The following is a 14,612-nucleotide window of genomic DNA, read 5'->3' as shown; positions in this document are numbered from 1 at the left end:
TTCACCACCATGTGTAAGCTAGCTCAGGAATTAAGCTGTTTAGGAGATTATTTTCTTCACTGTGTCCTTCCCAGCTTAATGAACCAAAAAAGGCTAATTTCTTTCCCTCCATCATAGACACAGACAGATAAGACTACTCAAGGTCCATATGGTTTAGAATCTTTGACTAGTGGCAACTCAAACAGGTATCCTCTGGAAGCTCACAAATAAGTACTACTCTTTGTTGTTGTTTAGTCATTTAGTCATGTCCGACTCTTCGTGACCCCATGGACCAGAGCACACCAGGCACTCCTGTCTTCCACTGCCTCCTGCAGTTTGGTCAAACTCATGCTGGTAGCTTCGAGAACACTGTCCAACCATCTCATCTTCTGTCGTTGCCTTCTCCTTGTGCCCTCCATCTTTCCCAACATCAGGGTCTTTTCCAGGGAGTTTTCTCTTCTCATGAGGTGGCCAAGGTATTGGAGCCTCAGGCTTCAGGATCTGTCCTTCCAGTGAGCACTCAGGGCTGATTTCCTTCAGAATGGATAGGTTTGATCTTCTTGCCGTCCATGGGACTCTCAAGAGTCTCCTCCAGCACCAGAATTCAAAAGCATCAATTCTTCGGTGATCAGCCTTCTTTATGGTCCAGCTCTCACTTCCATACTACTCCAGTACTACTCTACCCTACTCTTTTATTCCCACTATCTACTAGTGTGAGTTATGCCACTTTTAATTATGGAAGTTCCTAACTATCATGGCTAACAGCAGCTAAACATCTTTTCGGGAAGGAAATTAAGGATAAGGCCCAATCTACTGAATGTCCTTTCAAATGAGACATTTCTATACGTTGGCTCCCACAGATGTTGTTGGACTACAACTCCCACTATCTCTCATGGCTTAGGTTGGCGGGTGTTGGAATCTGGCAGTATCTGGAGGGCTAGAGGTACTACCCCCCATCCCTTCTATGCTGGAAATTGATCATAGAGAACCAGCTCCAAGACTGGGCACTTCAGAGGGTGTAACTGGTGGTGACAGCAGCCCCAGGATATTGTGTGTGGATGCTGGTCATGTGACCAGCATCCTAACTGCTTGGGTTGCAGTTGATTCATGGATTAGATTACTTGTTAAAAAGATCAACTGAAAAGGAGTCACTAGGGGCCTTTTTAAAAAAAGTTTATTTTTAATATAAACCATGCCAATGATAGGCCACATGTTCAAAGGGGCCTCCTCCCTGCAACATTTGACCAGTTCTGCATAGCGTGAGAAAATGCCACATAGCTCTCTAATTATTAGGAGTTTGCAGTGCATTAATCTACAATTACATCGCCCTGAACAGTAACTCAGACGGATTTTATCATGCTTGACGTCCCTCATTTATAGTCATGATTTGTTGTAGGGGGGGGGGTTAAGGGGTGGGAGAGGGAGGGCGTTTAGCTGAGTGCTTTGCTTGTTATAGAAATGCATAGGGATTGTAGAGCTTGGCAGAGTGGAATCTTACCTACTCATTAGCTAATTGTAAAAGAGGGGGAGGGGTACAAAGGCCCAGCGCACGGAAGTGAGAATAATGCAGTCCAGCTCCCACTCCTGCCTCTCCCCACAGAACTGTTTGCCAGCGAGCTCGGCTCTCAATGTTGAAGGGTTCGAAAGTTCCCTGTGACTGTGGGTGGCTCTCTCTAAAGCTTGATTGACAAGGCAGCCCATGGCTCCTGTGGGTGGTTCTGAGCTCAGTGTGGAAGAGGACTAAATATTGAACCGCAAAGTTTGTTCCCTTTATATACAGGACTCACCTCCTGCCATAAAACGAAAACGAAAGTCCCCGAGGGAGGGGAACTGCCACCTCCAAACCGAAAAGAAAGAAAGAAAAGCCTGGTTTGATTGCTAGTTGGAGTTATGGCTAGAACAAGATAGCACACACTTTGGATAAGGATCTCTGAACAGCTGCCAGCGTTGTTGAGGAATAATCATTAATTCTGACAGCTGCTCTTAAAAGTGAACAAGGCAGTCCCAACTGAAAGCAACAATCTGTTAAAACACGAGGTTCTTCCGCCGATAGTTTCTAATTTCTAATTGGGAGAGCATAGCTAGAAAGAAGGAATCCAATTATCCTAATTGGGCCTCATTTATAATGCACTATTTACCTTCTGGAATGCCGAAATCAACAATTCAGAAGTAAAATCAGGGGGATGTGCTTGTCTGATCTAGTGCAGTTGTAGTATTTTCAAATTCTATATATATAAATATTAATATTAATATATAAGTATTTTCAAATTCTATATATATATAAATTCTATATATATATATATATGTATAAAATACATATATATATATATAAATATACATATATACATATCTACCTGCATATCTATCTATCTATCTATCTATCTATCTATCTATCTATCTATCTATCTATCTATCTATCTCTATATGTGTGTGTGTAAAGGAACCCCTGACCCCCTGACTGACTCTGGGGTTGCAGCGCTCATCTTGCTTTACTGGCCGAGGGAGCTGGTGTACAGCTTCTGGGTCATGTGGCCAGCATGACTAAGCCGCTTCTGGAGAACCAGAGCAGCACATGGAAACGCCGTTTACCTTCCCGCCGGAGCGGTACCTATTTAGCTACTTGCACTTTGATGTGCTTTCGAACTGCTAGGTGGGCAGGAGCAGGGACCGAGCAATGGGAGCTCACCCTGTCACGGGGATTCGAACCGCGACCTTCTGATCGGGAAGCCCTAGGCTCTGTGGTTTAACCCACGGCGCCACCTGTGTCCCATTTATATATATATATATATATATATATTTGCTTTCGTAGATTTTCACGGGTACAGGAATGCAGGTTTTGGTGTCCTCGGGTGTCTTCCCGTGTAAAAGTTGGGGTGTCTAGGCGACGTTTCGACGAGGTCTCACTCGTCATCTTCAGGCTGGTGCTTTCGGCTTCTTGTTACTGGAACAGAGCGGGATCTCAATGTTTGAGTTCCTATAAATACTGTAGAGGGGGTGTGGTGTCTAGCCTCCAATGTTCTGGGCAGAGAGGAAGTTCCCAGGCTAGTGTGCCTTTTCTTCTTTTGTTCCTTAATTACTTGAGAGATACCTTGAGTGATTTCTTGAGTGATATCCTGAGTACCACTTAGGTGGGTCATTAGGTGTGGATTAGTTGCTAAAGTCTTTGTGTCTTGACCTCTTGAACTTTGTGAAGAGTTTTCCTGAGAAGATGGCTGTATTGCACTTAGTTGTGCTTTGGCTTGGCTTCGTGTATAGGGGCGAGCTGTGGTTTTGTGGCTTGTGTCAGCCAGATCTGTGTAGGGATTGCAGGGGGGTGCAGCATCCGGAGGTGCCACCATGGATTGGCTACTGGATGGTGTCAGTAATTCATCTGTGGAGAGGGTCTGGGTTTGGGTCTGGTGTGGTTGATTGGTGTTGGCGTTCTGTGTGCCTCTGGATCTGGTGTCAGTTTTTGTGGGGAGGGCTAATTTCCAGATGTCTGGCAAGCGGGATGTGTCGTCACGCTTGTTCATGTTGTGAGGGTGTTTCTCTATCTCGATGGCTTCCATGATTATTCTCTTGTGGTGATGTTCCGTGTTAAAGAGCAATTTGGAATCTGCAAAATTAATTTCGTGTCCTGTTTCTTTCATGTGTTGGAAAAGAGAGGAAGTTTTTTCTTCTTTTTTGACGGCATTCTTGTGTTCTGCGATACGTGCATTTATTCGTCTGTTTGTTTGTCCAATGTACGTGGCTGGGCAGACTTTGCAGGGTATTTCATAGATCCCTTGGTTTTCCAACTGGATTTTATCCTTGGGGTTTCTGAGGATATTGGCTATTTTTTGGTTGGTGCAAAAGGCTGTTTTGATATTGTGTTTATGGAGGATTTTGCTAATTTTATCTGTAGTGCCCTTGATATAAGGAAGGAGGGCCATGCCATTGTTTTCTTCTGTGTCTTGGTTTTTGGGGGGTGTTTCCTTTTGGATTAGCTTCGTAATCCTGTTTTGCTGGTATCCATTGGCAATTAACACATTTGAGAGATTCTGTAACTCAGTTGTCAAGTGGTCTTTGTCAGCCAGGCGTTTGGTTCTGGAGATGAGAGTCTTGGCTACGGAGTTTATTTGTGCAGGGTGGTGGTGTGATTGTGCATGTAAGTAGCGGTTGGTGTGTGTTTTTTTTCTGGTAGATAGTGTGTCCTAGGGAGCCATCAGGTTTTTTGTAGATTAGGACGTCAAGGAAGGGAAGTTGGTTGTTGGCTTCTATTTCCATAGTGAATTGTATTTTGGGGTGTAAGTTGTTGAGATGTGTGAGGAAGCTATCCAGTTTTTCCTTCCCGTGTGGCCAAATTACAAAGGTGTCGTCAACATATCTGAGCCAAAGTTTGGGTTTGTGTTCTGACTTGTCTAAAGCATTGGTTTCAAAGTGTTCCATGTACAGGTTTGCGATGACCGGTGAGAGGGGTGATCCCATAGGTGCTCCTTCTATCTGTTTGTATCTTTGTCCATTGTGGATGAAGTACGTGTTGGTTAGGCAGTGGTTGGTCAGGTCCAAGATGTATTCGGGGGGATTGTATTTGTTTTGAATAGCTGTCAAGGCTTCATTAATGGGCACTTGTGTGAAGAGAGATACAAAAACCAAGACACAGAAGAAAACAATGGCATGGCCCTCCTTCCTTATATCAAGGGCACTACAGATAAAATTAGCAAAACCCTCCATAAACACAATATCAAAACAGCCTTTTGCACCAACCAAAAAATAGCCAATATCCTCAGAAACCCCAAGGATAAAATCCAGTTGGAAAACCAAGGGATCTATGAAATACCCTGCAAAGTCTGCCCAGCCACGTACATTGGACAAACAAACAGACGAATAAATGCACGTATCGCAGAACACAAGAATGCCGTCAAAAAAGAAGAAAAAACTTCCTCTCTTTTCCAACACATGAAAGAAACAGGACACGAAATTAATTTTGCAGATTCCAAATTGCTCTTTAACACGGAACATCACCACAAGAGAATAATCATGGAAGCCATCGAGATAGAGAAACACCCTCACAACATGAACAAGCGTGACGACACATCCCGCTTGCCAGACATCTGGAAATTAGCCCTCCCCACAAAAACTGACACCAGATCCAGAGGCACACAGAACGCCAACACCAATCAACCACACCAGACCCAAACCCAGACCCTCTCCACAGATGAATTACTGACACCATCCAGTAGCCAATCCATGGTGGCACCTCCGGATGCTGCACCCCCCTGCAATCCCTACACAGATCTGGCTGACACAAGCCACAAAACCACAGCTCGCCCCTATACACGAAGCCAAGCCAAAGCACAACTAAGTGCAATACAGCCATCTTCTCAGGAAAACTCTTCACAAAGTTCAAGAGGTCAAGACACAAAGACTTTAGCAACTAATCCACACCTAATGACCCACCTAAGTGGTACTCAGGATATCACTCAAGAAATCACTCAAGGTATCTCTCAAGTAATTAAGGAACAAAAGAAGAAAAGGCACACTAGCCTGGGAACTTCCTCTCTGCCCAGAACATTGGAGGCTAGACACCACACCCCCTCTACAGTATTTATAGGAACTCAAACATTGAGATCCCGCTCTGTTCCAGTAACAAGAAGCCGAAAGCACCAGCCTGAAGATGACGAGTGAGACCTCGTCGAAACGTCGCCTAGACACCCCAACTTTTACACGGGAAGACACCCGAGGACACCAAAACCTGCATATATATATATATATATATAGTCAAGAAAATGTCAATCTTCTTCCAGCAAACCTGCTATAGTTTATATTTTGGACTGAAACAGCTGCATCTCTGCTGCTAATTCCCTGGCCTGGAGTTGAGGGGATGGACAAGGGAATTGCATGGCCTGTTAATAGTCTGTGACTTGAGTCAGAGCATCTGAGAAACTAACCTTCTAGAACTGCAGTGACATACCAAAGCCATATTTGTATTTCTTTCTTAGTCCTAAAGGAAGGGTAACCCTCCCTTAAAAAGAAAGAAGACCCAAGCAGAAATTGAGTTTTTGTCTCAATAATGCAGATAAATTTGAACTGCATGGCATATCTGATTTAACAAATAAAGGTGGCTTTGCAACTTAAGTCTACGAAAGCTGTAGGATTCTAGTGTAGCTACAGAACAATGTGGGCACATCAACTGTTATCAATTTACCCAGCCAAACAGAGGCTCTTCTATCTATTAAGCCAGGGACTCTTTTTGTGCAGAGGAGTCCCTTTCTTCAGTAGGGACAAATGTAAGGTTGTACACTTAGGCAGTGGGACGTGGGTGGCGCTGTGGGTAAAACCTCAGCGCCTAGGACTTGCCGATCATCAAGTCGGCGGTTCGAATCCCCGTGGCGGGGTGCGCTCCCGTTGCTCGGTCCCAGTGCCTGCCAACCTAGCAGTTTGAAAGCACGTCAAAGTGAAAGTAGATAAATAGGGACCGCTTACTAGCAGGAAGGTAAATGGCGTTTCCGTGTGCTGTGCTGGCTTGCCAGATGCAGCTTGTCACGCTGGCCACGTGACCTGGAAGTGTCTTCGGACAGCGCTGCCCCCCGGCCTCTTAAGTGAGATGGGTGCGCAACCCCAGAGTCGGACACGACTGGCCCGTACATCAGGAAGAACTTTCTGACACTCAGAGCTATTTGATGGTGGAAATGACCCCCGGGGAGGTGATGGACTCTCCTTCCTTGGAGGTTTTTAAGCAGCGGTTGGATGGCCATCAGTCATGTATGTTCTAGTTGAGATTGTTGCATTGCAGGGGGTTGGATGAGATGAGCCTTGAGACCCCTTCCACCTCAACAATTCTGTGATCTACAATATTTAAGTCAAAGAGGAACCACTGGCACTTCTGTGTGGGCAGTAGGTTCTTCATTCACTTAGCTGGCAGAGACAGCTCTGTACCTATAGCCATGCTGTAAACACAGACTTCGTGAATGGAAATGAAGAATTCAATCTTTATTCTCCTCCTGCTCATTACTTGCTCCATGGCAAAAATACCACCAGATCACATCTTGTTTGCTTCTTTCTCCTTGCCAAGGCCTAAAACAGTGGAAAGACGGCTCCCACCCCAGCCTTGTTCAGCTCTTCTTCATCATCTTCCTTGCGGTGGAGGGAGTCTGGGAGGCCCCCCGATTACAGACCTCTGACAGTAAGTAGGATCTTTTGTTCATATGGACCCGATGGCATATAAAGAACACAGACAAGGCCTGGAAGACAGAGCGTTGCATATTGGTGTTTATGAAGTTTTGACTAGCAAGATTCACAATATTATGGCTCTATGTGCAAGGGGGGAGGGGAAGAATGAGACTCTCTAGTACAGTGGTATCTCAGGTTAAGTACTTAATTCGTTCCAGAGATCTGTTCTTAACCTGAAACTGTTCTTAACCTGAAGCACCACTTTAGCTAATGGGGCCTCCTGCTGCCGCCACACCGCCAGAGCACGATTTCTGTTCTCATCCTGAAGCAAGGTTCTTAACCTGAAGCACTATTTCTGGGTTAGCAGAGTCTGTAACCTGAAGCGTATGTAACCCGAGGTACCACTGTACCTTTCGTTGAAATAGGCCATCAAAAGATCTGCACAATTGCCTGCATAATTTGTCAAAGCTCGCCAGTTTCTAGAGAATATTATATATGAAACTGTATGTAAGATAGGACAGCTATATTAAGGGACTTGCAGGAATATTGATAGCACCTTATTTGCATGATTTGCTAAACCACACATACCCAAATAAATAATTTGTAACTTTAGGTCATTTCTCCCTGGTCTGAAGGGTAGAGTGCGTGGGGAAGTCACTATCCAACAATTTAAGCTATGATTTGGATTCATTAAGTTTGGATTGCTGGTTTGCATAAGTAGGCTGGCTGGCATATCATCAGCTGTACATTTAATTAGAAAAATGAACTAGGAAATGGTGGTTAAAAGCACTCCTGATAATTTATTACGTTTATTCTTTATGCCACAAGAAAACTGTTTTAGCCCCAAGGCCACACTCCACACTGGCTGTGTGCGTCACACCATCAAGTTTTTTTGCTTGCCTTGAATAAGTCCTTTGAACTCTTGCTCACCTGGAGGGAGGCTAGAGAGGGATATGTGTGCAGAAACCAGCCTACTATGGGGAGGTGAAATTTGCTTTCATCTCTCTGCCCGCTTTCACTTCTGGCTGCACCAGCCACAGGCAAAAGGGAGTGAAGCCTCAGCCTGAAAATGGTTCCCCAATCCACTAACAGCCTGATCTTGTGTTGAGTTAGGCATGTGTAAGTTCAAGATTTCAATAGGCTAAAGCTTAACTCTGTTTACGAGAGAACAGGGTTGTAAAGTTCCAGTCTTGTGCATTTATTACAGTCATACCTCGTGTTATGTTGGCTTCACTTTGCGGCTTTTCAGGTTATGAACGCGGCAAACCCGGAAGTGTTTACTTCTGGGTTCAGCATGCGCGCAGAAGCATTCTGCGCATTTCGCGCATGCGCAGGAGCGCTGTATTGCACTTCGCAGTGGTGCTCTACTTACGGACTTTCTGGGGTGCGAACGGCAGCCTCAAACGGATCACGTTCATAAGGAGAGGTACCACTGCATTTGGGAATAGGCTAAACTGAGAAGTCAAGTAGGACTTGTCAAATAAGTGTGTTTTTGTTTGGGGTGGGGGAATGGGCTGCATGTCTGTGATACTGGGGCAAAAATGCAGCCAGACTTAGTAAGCTTCCAACGCAAAACTTTAATAAATTAATACGCATGCCCAATAAAAATACAAAATTACCATTTAAAACAACAACAAACCAGTCTTCATTCGTTCAGTTTGCCACCTTTAACTGGATCTGTACAAAAAAAGGCATGACTTAAAAGTGGCAGTCACAACGTAAAAGAAAAATGCACGCCATTGTTAAAACAAATGCTATAGAACCCAGCTAGAAATTAGCGTATTTACTCGAGTCGAATGCACCATCGAATCTAATGCACGCCTCAATTTTTCAGAACCTTGGGGGTGGGGGGAAGGATTTGCTGGCGAATGTAAATGTGCTATCGAATCTAATGAGCACCTTAAATTTTGCAACATAATTTGGCCAAAAAAGGCACGCATTAGATTTGAGTAAATACAGTATCTTTCAAAGTAGGCTAAGAATGAGGGGTGATGTCAATGAAGAGCTAGAGGTCTTGGTTCACTGAAATCTGCTCCCCTCCGCAACTGAAATATCAGAAACCAATTACGGAACGTAGTAAGAAATCCACAACAGATTTACACTGAGAAACATGCTAAAGTACAATCACAGACTATTCCAGAACACAGAAGCTGTGCTGTTCCTGTTGTGTCCTTTGCAGCAGAAGCCTCACAAGAGAGGGTAAAACAAGGAGGAGACCTATTTCAGTTTGAATTTCCTGTACTATGATGAAACCCCCCAGACCTATTTAGTACTGGAAAGTACAATATATGTTCCCAACATTGTCTGAATGATACCACACAAGCAACGATAAACAAGCACCTTTCATACATCAAAAACCTCACAATCAGAATTCCGCTGCAGGCTCCTCTTCAAAATATTCCTTCATCATCCCCGGATTCTCTTTTTTCTTTTTCTTTTTTGCAGTTCATTTAAAAACATACATGCACACCCACACCCACAAACAAGTTCAAAATAAAATATCTTCGTTTTTTATAAGCATCTCCACCACAAGTCTCTGGTAACGGATGTCGTTCAGGGCAGCCATCGCATCAAGTTCCGGCGCTCGCATCAGTGTTGGTCCAAAAACAATTCCCAGGTTCTCTGCGTTCATCAGATTCTCCTTTTCGTGGAGCGTCACCCTGAAACAAGGAGGGCTGCAGTTAAAACACAAAGCACTGGGAAGACATTATTGGTAGCTGCCAGACTGATCTCACGAACATGGAACCAGAAACACAAACCACATTGATGCTACTAATTAAATGTTTTAATGGTCATAATGTATTTTGCCCTATTGGCAGCTGTATGTCGTCATGGCAGATATTCTCCCCAGCAGCAGAGCAAGCTGATTGGGCGCCTGGGGCAGTGCATGCGCCCTGTGCCCAGGGGCAGGGCCAGCTGCCTGTGAGGGCAGGGAAAACTGGGGCAGGATGCTCCACGGGACCTCTGCAGAGTCTGCCTACCTCTTCCCTCTCAGCTGCCCTACAGCTGAGGGTGAACTGTTTGGGGCAGCGGGGAGCCTGCGTGCGCCCAAGCCACCGTGTCACTCCCAGAAGAGACGTGTGGCTTGGGCGCGCTGCAGGCCCCGTGGTGAGTGCCGCCCGCCATTTTGTCACTCCCTCAGTGGTGACACCCGGGGCAGACCGCCCCCAACCGCACCCCCTTTCTCCGCCCCTGATTCTCCCCTCTCTACCCCGTTTCCAGACAGTCTGCCTTATGATCACTGCTTTACAGAAATCCAGTTGGCAAGATTTGGTGGGACACTTGAGTCCCAACTACAGGAACCCTGAGAATTACAGTTTTGCAAAGGAGTTTTCATTCTCCAACAAACTCTTCTCATGAAAACTAGTTTCTTTTGTTAGTGCAGCAGGGGGTTCAATTCACACATGGGGCCCAGAAAACCCTGTAGGCACCCTGATTGTGTGGATAATTCTGTACTCTTAAGATCTGACCTTACAACAATTACAGCACGTGAAATCTGATGTTAAAAGGGGGTCCTTGTGATTATAAACAGGGTTAGAAAACCAGATATCTGAGCCAGGCACCAAATGGCTCCTTAAACCCAGGGTTACAGTTACCAAAAACAGAATGCCTCTTTGCCATTTGGGGGCCATACGGCAGGAAAGTTTTGCTTTTTAATAGGACTTTTTGGTTCCTGAAATTCATTTTGATTGTGCAGATAAAATATAATGGATAGAATTCTACAGGATGTGTTGCGAGTATGAAAACAGGCAAGACCCAAGGATCCCCAGGCAGGCAACTCCAGATGGTGGAGACGTCTGGCACCTTCCTGGCACAGTGGTACCTCTGGTTACATACTTAATTCGTTCCAGAGGTCCGTTCTTAACCTGAAACTGTTCTTAACCTGAAGCACCACTTTAGCTAATGAGGCCTCCTGCTGCCACCGTGTGATTTCTGTTCTCATCCTGAAGCAAAGTTCTTAACCCGAGGTACTATTTCTGGGTTAGCGGAGTCTGTAACCTGAAGCGCATGTAACCTGAAGCGTATGTAACCCGAGGTACCACTGTATCTGGGCATCTTCACTTGGTTGCAAGTGGCTGATGGCCAGGTGCAAAATGCTCCTGGTGCTAGGCAAATTTTGAGCATGTTGGAAACTACTGCCCTAAAGGACTACTGTGAGACGGATATCCCCTTAGGGGCTCCTTAGAGCAGCCTTTCTGAACCTGTGGGTCCCCAGATGTTGTTGAACTACAACTCCCATACCCCTAGCTAGCAAGGCCAGAGCTCAGGGATGATGGGAGTTGTAGTCCAACAACATCTGGGAACCCACAGGTTGAGAACCGCTGCCTTCGTGGAAGGATGAAAGTCTAGAATTGAAAGAGGCCACGTACTTCTATGGAACCACACACACATCACTTTTCATGTTATAAACAGTAAAATGGAATAAATATAAAGCACACAAAGCAAACCATCTAAATGCATTGAATAAACATCTACGATACACAATCTATGTGGTAAATGACAGGAAAAGTGATTGTCTCCCTCTCTTCGGACTCCGTTTGAACAGCGCAGCATGGAAGCAGCTGCCTTGAGAGGCTACAATACGCTTTATGGCAGTTAATTGCCTCTCAGAACAAATTAATATTTGTAAATTAGCTGGTGAACAGATTAAATTCATATCACAGGATTACAACTCAAAATCCCCATCAAGGGCACACATATATAACTAAATACCCACTGTTGAGATGTCTGTGAATTATAAATAAAACATCAGCAGCCCCCTCTCCACCGTGTTCATTCTATATTATAGAGTAAAATAAATTTCAGACACCTATCATGATAACTAGGAACTGATAACTGTTTGGCATATTGTTCTGAAGCTGGCCAACCTCTGCAGTTTCTATTTACAGAGAGTCCAAATATAGCCAAGCAGGCTGACCAACTGAATTTGATAACAAGACTTCATTAGCTGTTCCCTCATCGCAACACGTCTTCGTGAGCATGCCTATAAAAAGTTATATGCTGCTTATGTACCTATGTGAAATGGGTATGGCTGAGTTATTCTTGCATCTGTGGAAATTTCTTGGCTATTGCTATAGAAAAGAGCTGGTTGGCCTTCACACTAAATAACAAGTTTTTTGGAAGTCTATCAGAAACTACTCTCTTCCTCCTTTCTTGCCTCTTTTGCTGTTTGCATTTGCATTTTTGTACATTTGACTTTTAAAGAGGATTTTGATTGTGAAATTATACTTGCATGAGTGGAGTATATATTTAGAGAATACTTTTTAAAGAATAAACCACTACAAATCATCTGAAGTGGCATGTGCACATTTGTCAACGGATCCCATTAATATCTCGCTGAGCTTCTCAAAGAAAATGGTGCTGTTAATAAAAGGGAATGGAAAATCGTTTTGGGTGTGATAGAGGGAAAGTGACCCCCCCTTTTTTTGTTAAGAGAGGAGAGCAGGCCTTAAATGTGCTTCACATAGTCTGGATTGCGGCTTTCCTTATCCATAGCAAAGATGTTAATTTTTCCAATTAAAAAACCAAAGCTTGTGCCAAGAACTAAAAATGGCTGTTCAAAGAACAGGGCACGCTATCGAAATATATATAAAAAATGAAACAATTGTCCAGTAGCACCTTAGAGACCAACTAAGTTTGTTCTTGGTATAAGCTTCCGTGTGCATGCACACTTCTTCCGATACACTGAAACTGAAGTCACCAGACCCTTATATGACTTCTGGTGACTTCTGTTTCAGTGTATCTGAAGCTTATACCAAGAACAAACTTAGCTGGTCTCTAAGGTGCTACCTGAATCTAGGGAACACTGTCATTATTGGAATTTTATTGGCTGGGTACAGCAATCCTAAACCCTGGGCTGGGAACACTGGGAGAGCAACTACTGCATCCAAAACTTTGCTGTTCATGCCAGCCAGGGTCGAAGACATGGGGGAGGGGGTTGCTCTTTTTTAATGTTTCAATTACAGACTGGCACAGCTGAGTTGGTTCAGCCAGATTTCTACTTTGAAACCGTAGGCCAAGCCATGCTCAATGTGGTAGACAAGAAGAACAGTGCCGGGCATGATGCGATAGTCCATGTAAGCGGGAAAGACAAATTAATTACCTGAGGATCCAAGATTGCATGGACGAACTAAAGGCATGGTTGCTCTGGGATAATCAGAATATTACTTTGCATTGTCTTGATGGCCAGAATGCTATCCTCCCAAAGAAAACTATATGATCAAAGAAAGTTCCTCAAAAGAGGGGGAAATAAGATGTCTTTTTGGTGGAAAAAAAAATGTTTTTGCAAAGGAAAACAAAAACCCAAACCAGAGAGGATTAGGATTACACTCTCAGGGAAGTTTAGATTTTTGAACAGTGTGCATGCAGTCAGTGCAACGCCAGCACCACGCTCTAACCAACTGAGCTATCCAAAGGGACAAATCTCACCTGTTCTTCAGTGAAGGGGAGCAAAAACAAAGAGGCATTTTACTGGATCTTTATTTTCAGAGGAAATAAATGGGGCCGAGGGACTGTGCTGTGTGACCTCACAAGGGCTAAGTAATTCCAAAACCAATCTATGATCATTCCTCTGAATTTACAGCAGCCTCATTTGACATGGAAACACTCACATTGTTTCATAGATGGTTACATGAAGGGGGAAATATGCAATTCACACTTCTTGTTGAGAATTTGCTTATCAGGGCTGAACACATGAATAGGGCACAAAGGGTGACATTCCAATGCTGTCTCTTCCACTGCCAGAAGGCACCCACCCACAGAACTGGGAAGGAGGAAATTTTATGGCAATTCTTCCTTCTGCTGCAGCTCCTTTCCTTCTCTAAATCAGCTTTAGAAGTTTGGGGGACCCTCCAGTCCCTACATTTTTTGGGGGGAGGGACACATGTGACTGTAGGGAGGAGGAGAACTGCTGAAAATTGCCACTCCCTATTGAGTAATGCCTTCCATCACTGGAGTCCTACCCTTAGGATTTAATGCCTGCAGCAGTTGGCCCAGGAACCAGAGGCAAGAAACACCCAAGAGAAACTAAGAAGGACCATTCATTTCCATACCTTTTTAAATGCGCCATGAGATACCGTAAGGTTTCACAGTGAGCAGGAGGCAGCAGTTTCAGGGCTTCGTGAAGTATTTCCAGCTGTTCGTCAGGATCCGTGGTTTCTGAAACAAGAAATATCTGATCAAATTGAAGCCAAAATATGTGGGGGTTTCAAGAGTTTGGGTAGCCTTCCCAGATAATTCTTTGTTGTTGTTTAGTCGTGTCCGACTCTTCGTGACCCCATGGACCAGAGCACGCCAGGCACTCCTGTCTTCCACTGCCTCCCGCAGTTTGGTCAAACTCATGCTGGTAGCCTTGCGAACACTATCCAACCATCTCGTCCTCTGTCCTCCCCTTCTCCTTGTGCCCTCCATCTTTCCCAACATCAGGGTCTTTTTCCAGGGAGTCTTCTCTTCTCATGAGGTGGCCAAAGTACTGGAGCCTCAGCTTCACAATCTGTCCTTCC

At 44.5% G+C, this 14,612-nt stretch overlaps 1 protein-coding gene and 1 long non-coding RNA gene across 5 annotated transcripts in view; one reads left to right on the top strand and one right to left on the bottom strand.

Moving 5' to 3' along the window:
• The window catches only part of LOC310833255, a 199,036-nt gene that overhangs the window by 59,653 nt on the left and 124,771 nt on the right, over positions 1–14,612 (top strand). The window lies entirely within an intron of this gene.
• The window catches only part of CHN1 (chimerin 1), a 109,602-nt gene continuing 103,657 nt past the window's right edge, over positions 8,668–14,612 (bottom strand). For all 4 annotated transcript variants that reach the window (XM_083711453.1, XM_083711455.1, XM_083711454.1 and 1 more), the window contains 2 exons: positions 14,163–14,268; positions 8,668–9,770 (listed from right to left, as the gene is read on the bottom strand). In XM_083711453.1, the coding sequence (XP_083567579.1) occupies positions 9,599–9,770; positions 14,163–14,268 (278 nt within the window). In that variant the 3' untranslated portion in view covers positions 8,668–9,598. The remainder of the gene's footprint in view (positions 9,771–14,162; positions 14,269–14,612) is intronic.

The sequence above is a fragment of the Podarcis gaigeae genome (assembly GCF_964106915.1).
Source record: "Podarcis gaigeae genome assembly, chromosome: 1".
Classification (NCBI taxonomy): domain Eukaryota; kingdom Metazoa; phylum Chordata; class Lepidosauria; order Squamata; family Lacertidae; genus Podarcis; species Podarcis gaigeae.
Note: the sequence above shows the minus strand (reverse complement) of the source record. Positions and strands in the feature narration are given on the sequence as shown.